The 12,806-nt window shown below is 40.2% G+C and overlaps 1 protein-coding gene across 3 annotated transcripts in view; it reads left to right on the top strand.

The window, feature by feature from the left end:
* Positions 1-12,146, top strand: part of MAK (male germ cell associated kinase) — a 65,198-nt gene extending 53,052 nt beyond the window's left edge. The window contains exons 11-14 of one of the 3 annotated variants that reach the window (XM_023557688.2): positions 1,709-1,840; positions 3,613-3,687; positions 7,002-7,121; positions 11,871-12,146. In XM_023557688.2, the coding sequence (XP_023413456.1) occupies positions 1,709-1,840; positions 3,613-3,687; positions 7,002-7,121; positions 11,871-12,025 (482 nt within the window). In that variant the 3' untranslated portion in view covers positions 12,026-12,146. The remainder of the gene's footprint in view (positions 1-1,708; positions 1,841-3,612; positions 3,688-7,001; positions 7,122-11,870) is intronic. The other 2 variants (XM_023557689.2, XM_064280634.1) reach the window with 2 other exon arrangements.
* The last annotated feature ends 660 nt before the right edge of the window (positions 12,147-12,806 follow it).

Genomic DNA, 12,806 nt, shown 5'->3' with positions numbered 1-12,806 from the left:
CCACTGCCTTTTCTTCCTCCATCTGTGCTGACCTTCTCTGAGTTCTTCCCTTTCTCAGGTCCTCTGCCCCTGCTGTTGCCTCTCCCAGGCATAGCACCTCCCCATGCCTCTAGCTGAGTCCTCAGCATCCTTCACGTTTCAGCTTAAAAATCACGTTTTCAGAAAAGGAAAGACCGGCTTACTTGTTTCTGTCATTTGCCCTCTCTGCACTAGATTCTTCTAAACACTTTGCACACTGCTAATTGTAACTATTTAACATCTCCCTTCTTACTGGAGTAGATCATAGGACCTCAAAGGGTAGGAACAGGTCTGTTTTGTTCTCTGCTTTTTCTCCATTGCCACTAACATGGCCTGGCATGTAGTAGGTGCTCAGTATATATTTGCTAACTGGCTTTTTAACCTCCTTTGGTGCCCAATAAAAGCTTGTAAACTAACAAATGATTTAAGATTCAAGGATGTGTCTATTTCCAATAAAATTGGAGTCTGGAATTAAACCAATTATCTTCAATAGTATATATACTTTAAAAACCCAACTATTTAGGAATATTGCCAAGGATAACTGAATTAAAAAATAATTTAAATATTCAGAAGCCAAACAGTGTTCATTTAAAGAGATGATTAATTTTTTCCTCCAGCTTGCACTTTCTTTTTGGGTAAAGATGTTTTTAATAAGAGTAATTGCCATACAGTGCATCTTTTTTATTGTCAGGTAGTTGCCTATTATAATTCTTTTATTAGAGGCCAAAATAAGCAATTATAACCTATAAGAAAGGGTAATGACTTACCAGATGGAGTGTTTCTTAGAGAACCAATAATAGGTAACATTTGAGGCTAAGTACTTACGGTTTCAAAACAAGGGTTATTATTATATATCTCATAAATATGAGACCTTCCTAACAAATTCACTTTGTGAGAAGCAAAAGCTCACACTGCCTGGAAACAGTTGTTACTGTTCTAAATTAATTGGGTCCTCAGTGGTGATTTCTGTACCAGCTAAAGAAGACTCTCCACATATGAGCCAAAGGCCTAGATGGTATTATGGCTCCCCCCATCTCAGAAGTTTAATCAAATGTAATTGGTTAAGTGAAAAGGAAACAAATCAAGTAGTTTTCAAATCTCAAAAAAAAAAAAAAAAGATTAAAACAACCCACTTTGACCACTAGTACCTAAACCAAGGTTGACTCGACATACCACAGATTTCAGAAAATTATAAAGATTTAAACTGTGCTGCTTCCCAAGTGCATTTTCAGCACCTTCTCTTTTAGACTTTATGATGTCTAAGTGTCTAAGACACAGGTCAGCCTTACAGAGGGGTCTCTGTACATCTGCTCTGGTGCCTCTAAGGCTCCACTGAGTTCTTGGTCCCGTTTGTTTCCCCCACTACAGTAAGTGCTCCTCCAGGGTCTTACACATAGTGAATGACATGGCAACACCATCTATTTGAAGAAAAATTGTGCCACCTCAGTTTTTACAAAACCTTTAACAAGAATGTCAAATGTATATTATTTCTTAGCATGTAGAAAATACGCTTATGAAGTACATCATGTTAAAAAAAATTTAAAAAAGCAAGTATTTGCCAAATTTTAACCTAAATTTATTTCCATTCTCTTTCTCAACTTATTTCTAGTCTGTGAATGTATTATATATTTCTCCTTCGAGTTACATGATCACACACTCACCTTTGAAATGATTGTTTTGTTCCCCTAAGGTGTGAACCCTAAGAATGTGTCCCTGATAGCCAGTAGAAAAGACGTGAACCCGTACACTTGGAATAATCAGTTATTTCCTAAGTCATTGGCGCCCATTGGGGCAGAATTTGCTTTCAAAAGGAATAATGCAGGTAAAGCAAGAATATATTTCAAATAAATTTACATTTTCTTCTCCTACAGATTTTAACTTTTAAATTTATTGCAGCTGTCTTCTTCCAGCTGGGATTCATGTACCCCTGGGGTACACGTAAAGATTTTCCAACTAATACCTGAGCACAGACAGTTTTAAGGGAATCATTTGCCAGATTCTAAACTTCTATATGGATTCTTTCCTAAGCCTGACCTACCTGAGAAAGGTGTGTCTATTCAAGCTGTCCTCCTCCCACTTGACAAAAGACAGGACTACTTCGCACCGCAGACTAAGGTGCTCTTCCAGCGTCCCCAGGGGTAAAAATATCTGAGGTGCCAATCAAAAGACAGTTTGATATATTGATGTCAGTGTTGAGAAATGAAATAACTGATGACTGGGGAACAGATCCTCTTTTACGTCAGGTGTTTTCTAGTTCTTACCTTTCAAAAAATTGAAAGAGGACCTAGTTGAGCTGTTAGCTGACAGATAATTAGAAAGGATTTTTTGTGGTAAGTCCTCTATCTGATGTTTAGCCTGTGACTTAAGAAGGGGTTCAAAGAATTTAGTGACAACGCTGTAGCAAAACCTTTCATTCCCAGCTGTTTATCTATGTTGACAAAGTTTCCTAGTGCTCCCGTCTATAAAGATGAAAACACGTTAAAACAGGAGGCAAGAAGGAAAAGTAGAGTTGATGCTGAACCCTAGCAATCAGCCGAACTTCTGGCAATAAGGAATATTCATTTCTGGATACATGAACCACTTGAAAAATAGTTTTATCCTTCTCCTTAAGAGATGCTTCAGAAAAATAACTTATTTCTCACATATAATAATCATAATTTGTAATATTTATCTTGTTTGATTAATTATATATAAAAATTATTACAGCTACAACCATATCCAGAAAACAGTATTTTAATATACTTATGGTTACAAGAAATTTTTTTTGAATAATTCTAATTTGTACACATTTTGGGGGATCAATTTAAAAACTTTGAAGCCTAAAAATATATTTTGATAAAGCTCAGGGGAATGTGAATGAAAATTCAATTTTAAGGAGAAAAAGGATTAATATAAAATTTCTGACTGTTAAAAAGGAATTTGTTCATATATTTTAAATCAATATTGATGACCATAAAATCACTGTTATTGGGAATCCACTAGTTATATTTAAAGGAAAGGTGTGATCCTTTTATTTTTAGATGCCAGTAATTACAATATGCCAGAATTTACCTCCTCTGTCACTGCAAAACTTAAGATGAAAAACTGTAGGTATCAACTTAAAAGTATGTTAAGAGGAACAGAATTCTTTTTTTAAATGTAGGTGATGTTGTATCAAAAAAGTTCAAAGAATACTGTTGTGGCAAGTGAGTAGTCTACTAAGGTGCTCTAATGTGACATCAGCCCACTCTGGACTCTTTACAAGCTTCCCAGAGGCTAAGGACTCAGCCATAGCCACCTACTAGGGCTGAGACGTCCTGCTCTGCAGCAGTAGAACTTGCTCATTTTTTCTGTTATTTTAAAATAATTTTCACTCTGAACCAACTAATTACACAAATAATTTTAAACAATAGCACTGCAGCACTGCAGCTTTGAGTATCAGGGGACATACACAGTTGGCATCAAATTAAAGCTGTGACAGACACATGGGAACATTTCTCATTTTCAGAGGTCTCTCCGTATCCCTCCATGAATCAGCAAATCCAGTTTTCCATTGCTTTTCCTAAAACAATCTCCTTACTATTCACTCTCTCCTTCCATCTGCCTTCTCTTTAGAGGAAAGCATAATTAAACCAATTGAAAAACTGTCATGCAAGGAAAGCTTTCTCGACAAGTTAGAGGACCCACAAGGTAATTTCTGGGTGTTAAACACTTTGCTGTTTGAATCTCTTGATCCAATTTTTCTTTTCTACATTTTCCCATAAGCCCTTTTAAGTCATAAAAGGCCACAGTGATGGCCAGTCACCTGGTTTAGAAATCAGATCAGGACTGGGGAAAAACACACATTCTATGTCTTCAGGAACCTCAGTAGTGGAGATTTAGGACTAATTCTCTCCCAGAAAGCTCCGTGCTTGTCTTCTTAAGTTAATTATGGCAATGTATGGAATCTAAGGAAATAATTCTACTGAAAAAGAAAATTGAAAGGCTTTTTTTGTCTAATTTTACAATCAGTGTTCCTGGAATAGGAGCCCTGGTGGCACAGTGGTTACGCACTCAGTAGCTAACGCAGAGGTCGGCAGTTCGAACCCACAAGCCGCTCTGTCGAGAAAGATGTGCCAGTCTGCTTCCATAAAGATTACATCCTTGGAAACCCTATGGGACAGTTCTACTCTGTCCTATAGGGTTGATATGAGTCAGAGACTCTATGGCAATTTTTTTTTTTTAATTCCTGCAATAGTTTTAAAAGAGTTCTGAAGATCATTTCTTAAATGTTAACCATTTAAAAGAAAAAAATTAACCAGATTAAAGAGATGATGAGTCCTAGGGGCTCAGTGTCACTGGTTTAGACAGTGTTAACCACTGGCTCCCACCTAAAAATTTGCATCTCACAAGGCACTTCAGACTATAAGACAAGCCAAAGTAATTTAAGAAGACCTAATTTTCCATTCGCTTTTTGCCTTTGACCCTTCTTTCTCCAACAGGTGGAAGCATTGTAGAATTGCTAAATGCATGGCTTTTAGAGTCTGACATCACCCCATTCTGTCACTCACTAGCCGTGTAATTTTGGACAGGTTATTTAAGCTCCCTAAGTCAGTTTTCCCATCTATAAAATGAAGAAAATAATATTTACCTACCTAGTCAGAATCGAGATCGAGTCAATGGCAACTACCAACATTGTTATATAACCATAGGATTTGTTCACACAGTAAGCAAGCAGTTAAGTGTTTGATGATGAGGATGAGTGCAAGAGAGAGGTTCTGAAGCTGCTATGGAATGGGATTGCTGCCTTGAACTTCCTTTTAAAAAGTTTTTTGAAGTAAAGGACTGATTGACAATTTAGAATGAGTATCTGAGGTGAAAGGAAACCCTGGTTGCGTAGTAGTTAAGAGTTTGGCTGCTAACCAAAAGGTCAGCGTTCAAATTCACCAGGTGTTCCTTGGAAATCTTCTGGGGCAGATCTACTCTGTCCTAAAGTGTCGCTATGAGTTGGAATCAACTCAACAGCAATGACTTTGGTTTCGGTTTTTATCTGAGGTGAAAAGAAAGGGCAAATTTGGCCACTGTGCTGATGCAAAATTCAGTAGTGTTAAAGACAGTTGAGGCAGAGAACATGGAGTTACTGTATGAAATCCTTGGTCATTAGCTGTCATAGCGTCAGCATCCCTTAAAAAGGTTCTGATAAATAACAGTGGGGTTTGGCATCTGCTGATTCAAGAGCAAACACCACTGAGCGTCTGTCCACCCTGCATAGCACCGTGACAGACACCAGGGATTCAGAGCTTAGGGGCCAGACAGTGAGCAGATCACACTACGTCAGAGTGCCTCAGCAGTAGCTGCCAGATGAGCTGTTTTCTGAAACCACCATGGAGATCAGAGCCCTGCTTTCCCTTCTAGCTAACAAACAACTTGTCTCCTTTCCTGCGTAGCAAGGCTCCTTGAAAGAGAAATTACACTCATTCAGTTCCTCTCATTACCTCCTGTTTGCTCCTCATTCTACTGAAGCAGCTCCCTCCAGGTCCTAACGTTCTCCTGATGGCCACCTGCGATGGGCAGTGCTCGCCTGCTTCCAAGCAGACCTCTCTGCTTGCTTGGCATTGCGCCTTTCTTCACACTACGTATTCACTTGAATTTTCACACCCAGCTCTTCCTACCTTCTACCTCACTGTCTATTCTCTCTCCGTCACACGGCCCCGTTCTCTGCTTGCCCTTATTGTCAGTGTTCCTTGGAGCTCTATTCTGGGTGTTTGTGCTGGCTCCTCCATGCCCATAGCTCTGTGCCCACCATACCCTGATAATTACAAATCCCAAGCTTGTCTCCCAGACTCCACCATCTGAATATCCCACAGGCACAGGTCCTTTGCCCATGCCTGACTCCCCCCCTGGGCTGCTTCCTTTAAATAATACACCAGTCACCCAAACAACTGTCTTAGTTTGCCCGTGCTGCTGTAGCAGAAATACCACAAGTGGGTAGCTTTACAGGAGAGAAATCTATTTTCTCACAGAAGCTAGAAGTCTGAATTCAGAGTGTGGCTGGGGGTGGGGGTGGGGGTGGGGGGGGGTGCTTCTTTATCTATTTCAGCTTCTTCTAGTAGTCGGCAGTCCTTAGAGTTCCTGGGCTTGTGGATTCACCTGCCTTTGTCATCATCAGATAGCATTTGTTGTTCCCCCTGTGTCTGCACTGCTCTGTTTATAACTCAAAAGCGATTCAGTTTAGGTATGATCTCAACTGATTCATTACCTTAGATTACATTACAGGTGGTGATTACATTGCATTCAGTTAGATTGCATCCATAGGTATAGGGATTCCAATACATATTTTGGGGGAACACAATTCTACCCATAACAGCAGGACACTAAGGGTTTATAGTCCTCCTTTTACGCCACCCTGTCAACCCACTCCTCTCTCGTTTCATCCATAGCAGCGACCTTCTGACTAGTCTCCTGACTTTAGATCTCCCTCCAACCCATCCCCAAGCTGCTCTCTGATGAATTGTTCAGCAGTAGTGATGATGATGATGATGACAGCTGACATTCATTGAATACCAGATTCTGTGCTACGTGCTTTGCGTAATATTTCATTCAGTCCTTACAACAACCCTATGAGAATAGGTGCACTTAATGTAATGATTTTACAAAACGAAGAAAGGCACAGAGAGGGATTCGGAGAACGGGCTTCCTGGTACGAACTACACCCTCATGGTAAGAATGGGAGTCATAAAAATACCTGGTGTGTTCAGGGTGAACTTGGCCTTGGGCTCAGGCTTAGAGTCTAACTGGATCACTTATTCACTGAGACCTCAGGCAAGTTACTTGACACCTAAGAGCCACACGATATGAATAATAATATGCATAAGAGGGTTGTTATATGGACTGAGTAAGAGTATCTGTGCAAAGCGTAGGCCAGTGCCTGGAATATAGTAGATGCTCAGAAGAATCGTGTTTAGAGGTTGTAGGTGCTTTACAGTATCCACCTCTGACTATGAAACTTTATGACACTTTACTAGGAAATCTTGGAAGTTATGCTGCTTACAATCAGTCAGGATATATTCCTTCCTTTCTCAAAAAAGAAGTTGGGTCAGCTGGCCAAAGGATCCATTTAGCACCTCTTGGCGCAACAGCTTCAGGTAAGAGCATCTTTAGATAGTTTTTTAGATTTCTGACCAGAGAGGAGCTATTTCTTTTTCTTTAAGTTTACAAAGTCAGTTTTCCTAAGACTTTTAAATTAGGCTACCTTGTTAATACAGTTCTACTTGTTTTTGGCAACATGTCCCATTTTTCTTCCAAAGATGTAGTTTGAGAGTCTAATAGTTGTAAGAAGAAAGAGCAGCCTCTCATTAAGTGCTTACTCTCTGCCAGGCACTGTGTAAATGGGATTATCCCACTGAATCCTCACCACAATCTGGTGAGACAGATCTCTCTTTTACAGAGGAGAAAATTGACATTAAGTAATCTACTTAAAGAAGCCTTGGTGGCGCGATGGTTAAGCACTTGGCTGTGAACCATAGGGTAGACCGTTCGAAGCCACGCAGCAGCTCCATGAGAGGAAGACCTGGTGATCCGTTTCCATAAAGATTACAGCGAAGGAAACACTGTAGGGCAGTTCTACTCTGTCACATGGCGTCACTATGAATTTGAACCAACTCGGCTGCTGCACCTAACGACAACAATTTACTTAAGGTCACGCAGCTAGTGAAGGGTGGAGCTGTGAGAGAAACTCTGTCTGACCCCAAAGAATGTATTCGCTACCCAGTGAGACGATGCACTTTCAGAGCTTTCTGCCCAGGTGGCAGAGTGAAAGCTTAACAAATGTTGATACTCTACTTCTTTATCAATTTACACGTGGTTTCCCTATAGTTCCAATTTGGATCGTAGAGATAAACTGTGGCAGAACTTGGATACCATGGGTTTCGCTGTGCATTTTACGTGGTGAAAGGGTTTATTCCCCCACCCTCCAATGGTATATAATTAGTTTAGACCAGCTGCCCACCAGTGACGTGGCAAATGATGGCCACATTCAAGCTTATGCACTTGAAATTGAGGGTGATGCCTCTCTGCTTGAGCTGGCTGTATTTGACTATGAACATTCTCTGGTCATCTTACTCTAAAGTAGATATTCTTATTAAAGCACCTAAAATAAGCACTAAGGCAGATAATCAGAACTTTGGGAGGATACTTTAAAAAGTTTACACCAATAGTATTCTGAGGGCCTATCCTAATCAGGATCTTATGTGAAAACCCCTGGTTAGAATTGCCAGTCACTAAAGTTTACCCAATTGGAGATAAAAATATAAATGCACTTCTTTTGAAATGCACTGGAATTCTGTAATTTTTCATTTCTTATCACAATTGCGACTCCTGGCAACCCCATGTGTGTCAGACTACAGCTGTGCTCCATGGGGTTTTCGGTGGCTGATTTTTCAGAAGCAGATCACCAGGCGTTTCTTCAAGGGTGCCTCTAGATACACTGAAACCCCCAGCCTTTCAGTTAGCAGTTGAGCGTGTTAACCATCGGCACCACCCAGGGATTCTTACCACAGTATAACTGCTTGAATTACCAGTACCTAGTTACCTTATCCATGAAAAGAATTGCTTCATTATCTCTCTGCCAAAACAAAATATGTAAGTAAACATTTTATCTAGAGCAGTGGTTTTTATAAAGCCTCAAATATTTTAAGCCCAGCTCACAATGAGCCACTCACTGTGACTTAGTAGCAGTTTTTAGTATAAAAGCAGAAAATCATAATGCTTCAAGTTATTTTATCTGGGTACTTGCTCTTAGAAATTGAGGGTAGAGATTTTTTAAAATATTTTTGTAAAATATTGAAGGCTTATATGTAGTAATTATTATTCTGTCAGATTACCACGCATATTCCTGTTTTCTTTTTTTTTAAGTCAATGCTTTCTCATGATTTTTCATCTCTTCATTTACTCTGCTTATCAGCTTTTCTTACAGATGGTGATAGGAGGAAAGGTAAAAAAAAAAAGAAGTAAATATTAATCACTCTCAAGTGGTAATTGCAAATCCTTAGGAACACTGTTGTGTAAGAGATGGGTCTTCCAGTCCTCCCACTTGTGTGACAGTTTCCCACAAGAAAATAAAACCAGGTCATTACCGTATTTACTCGACTATTTTCCGTTCCTTGCAGAGTCTCCCTCTCTGTTCTTCTTCCTCACCCCCCTTCTTTTGAAATGCAGAGTCAAATTATTTTCATCTTCTTTCCTCCCGATGCAATCTTTCATCCCAAACTTCCTAATACCTCCTCATCTCCTGCTTTGAAAATAACAACGTAGTGGCGTATCCCTTCACATGCAGCTACGCTGTAGGGACGTGGGGCCCTGTTCTGAGTGCTCTCCATACATTAGCTCCTTCAGGCTTCCCAAGGACTCTATTCCAGAAGGTTCCATTTTACACAGGTTTTGTATCTCACTAAGAGTTATATGGGAAACCCTGCTGGTGTAGTGGTTAAGAGCTACCGCTGTTAACCAAAAGGCTGGCAGTTCAAATCCACTAGACACTCCTCGAAAACTCTATGGGGCAGTTCTCCTCTGTCCCATAGGGTCGCTATGAGTCGGAATCCACTCGACGGCAACAGGTTTGGGGTTTTTTTTGGCTTTAAGAGTTATATAGTAGTGGTGCTAATTAAATCCATAACTAGAGACAAAGTCCTTTTCTTTGGCAAACAATTTTATAAGAGGTTAAATGCCCTTGATGGGACAAAAACAGTTTTTAGAATAAAGGCACAGCTGGTGTTGCTGGGCTAGGCCGACTACACTTAGCAGCCTGAGCAGGAGAGTTGGATTGAGGAACAAAGTCATCCCTGGCCCGGCCACAAGATCTGGGCTCCTTTGCCAGCCTCTAGCTTCTTCACCAAGAGGGCTTGAGTCCTAAAACCATTATTATTTCTGGGGGGAAAAAGAACCCAAACTCACTGCTGTAGAGTCGATTCCAAATCGTAGTCATAGCGGCCCTACAGGACAGAGTAGAACTGTCTCATGGGATTTCCAGGGAGCAGCTGATGGATTCGAACTGCCGACCTTTTGGTTAGCAGCTGTAGCTCTTAACCCCTACAGCACCAGGGTTCCTGGAAAAGGATCTTAAATGTCAATACTACCACCTTCTAAGCCCTTGGCAAAGCAATTCTCTCCTCAAAGAAGTTTTTAAAAAATATTGGCCTGCACAGTTTCCATTAAGTGTGTTTAGGACTGAACTTAGGCTACCTGGGAAAAGCTTCTGTTGTTCCCCAAGCCCCTTGCTTCTCCATGCTAACAGCCCCTCTTATTAGCTTAGCCCCTCTCCCTTTCCCCCATCTGAGTCTCAGGGCCCATTGCCTTTTTTTCCCTGCTCCCTGTCCCCATACCCTGTACATGCATTCTCCTACACACGTGGTACCATTTTGACTTCCGCATCTGATGTGGGGGAGCTGGCTAATTTAACAGACTAATTCTTGTTTATATTCCAACGAGCCATAACTAAGGGGCTGTTCCTGGAAAACATAGTGCATTTTAATGGGCCCTTCTAGACACATTGTCCCTGCCTTTGTTTTGTAGTTTTTTAGTGGCTTTGAGAATTTCAAGCCGAGTAAGAGTAGAATGCAATACCCTTCTCCAACCAAACCACAGAACAGTAGACAGTGACGGTTGGCTGCTCCTAGTGCTGACCAAGCTTGGGTCCTCCTTAATCCCTGTCGGCTTTAAACTGAGTTTAGCAGCACATCAGGACCCACTTGCTGTCATCTCCTCTGCTCCCAGTGTTACAGTCTAAGAAGAAAACAGCTGGGAAACCACCCAAGGAAACACGGTATAAAACCAAAAACCAAACCCACTGCCATCAAGTTGACTCCAATTCATAGAACCCTATAGGATAGAGTAGAACTACCCCATAGAGTTTCCAAGGCTATAAATCTGAACAGAAGCAGACTGCCATATCTTTCACAGAGCAGCTGCTGGGTTTAAACCGCCAACCTTTTGGTTCGCAGCTGAGCACTTTACCCACTGTGCCAGTGTTAAATGTACAAGAACGTCCCACTCATTCCATATTGACATTTAGAGTTTAATCCAAGAATGATGGAAACTACACAGTGTGAAAAGATAATTTAAATCCCAAATAGAAAGATCAAATATCCCTCCTCAGAATACCTATGACATCCAGCTCTCAACTGGCATTGGAGAGGGGGATGAAGGAGGGAGTATAGAAGGCGTTCTCTCTAAAATGACTTGTTGTTTTGTCTTTTGAGATGTTTAAGCATCTTTATAAGTGGTTCAGATAAGAGCAAATGTTTAGCAGATTTTAACAACGCTTTAGTCAGCTAAATGGATGACTAAAACAGCCTTGTGATTAAAGATTTGTGACCCTAGGAATGTACATCTTTGTGTTTTAAAGTGGTCATGTTATCATACACAATTTTCCCAATGAGAAATTAAGTTGCTTGACTATAAGGAACCACCTCTTTGTTTTTTAAAATCTATCACAGAAGCTCACTTTGTAACACCGTGAAGCCAGAGATTTACAGGACTCAAAATTACAAATAAACTTTCTATATTAATACTGTGAATTTTGAATATCATTTAGATTTAACTCCAGTGTGATTTCACAAATTCTCTAACACTGTGGGTGTCGCCCATTTAATTTGAACCAAGAGCTTTTCCTTGGTCAGATCAGAAATGTCAGCCATCAGAGCTATAACTCAGAAATGTTGGCTCTTAACCTATTGAAAATTCTAATTAGTGTCAACATAATAAACCCTCAAAGACCAGGGTTAATAATTAAAAAATAAATTCAAAAGATCCCCCATAAAATGACAGGATTAATTACTTAATATTGGATTTGATCATCAAATGAACAAAATTCTAATTCCTAGTTTTATTTCTTTTAGAATATACCTGGAACACAAAAACTGGTCGGGGGCAGCTTTCAGGACCTACTTACAATCCTGCGGCAAAAAATCTAAACCTTGTGAGCCGTGCACAGCCAGTTCCCTCTGTGCACGGAAGGACAGACTGGGTGGCCAAGTACGGAGGCCATAGGTAGGAGGTGCTGGCGCGGAGCCCGAAGCATTGCCCCCCAATTTGTGCAAGTCACCGACCTTGGGAAATGTCTACAGATGTCTATTTCTACTGAGCTCTGGAAGAAATATGGTACAGTGGGTACTTTAAGGAGCAAAAATAATCTCCTATTTTCTTTCTTTCCTAGCAGTGAAATGCATTTTCTTAGCATCATTGCCCACATGCTGATATATGGGTAGGACTTTACAAAGTATTGAATAAACTATTTGCCAAAGTATCAGATATTTGATCTACAAATTAATATATAGTAAACATAATAAGAAGCTATTTTTTAAAATGCTCCAGAAACTAAATATTTAGTGTTCATTTGTTGTATATTTGCCTAATTACTTAATATTTCATTGTTTTGCAGTGATCGGCCTCAGAGGTTTTGTCTTGTTTTTTCATAGCAACGGTAGACCTCTGTGGGCTGTCAGTTTTGGTTCCTATTTGGCTAAGCCTCTACCTCTTGGCAATGGCACAAAGATTATAATTTATCATTTGTTTTACTTTGAAGTCCTGGAAGCAATGGTAACTCCAGTCTTGAGCACAGTGTCTTTCTTAGAAATAAGTTTGTCTTTAACATCGAGAACACCAAAATTATGCCATGTGATTTTAGTGGCGAAAGAGTCTATTGTTTGACCTTGACCAGTGTAACTGCTGTTAACTCCTGATGACTATAAAGCCCACTGGCTTTGTGACTTCAGAATTAACCAGGCAAAGCTTCTCTCATCTTCACGTCATTAAGAAAGTTCTTGAAACTGTGT

This window comes from Loxodonta africana, chromosome 1 (genome assembly GCF_030014295.1).
Source record: "Loxodonta africana isolate mLoxAfr1 chromosome 1, mLoxAfr1.hap2, whole genome shotgun sequence".
NCBI lineage: Eukaryota > Metazoa > Chordata > Mammalia > Proboscidea > Elephantidae > Loxodonta > Loxodonta africana.
The sequence above is the reverse complement of the archived record's forward strand: the minus strand, read 5'-3'. Positions and strand labels throughout refer to the sequence as shown.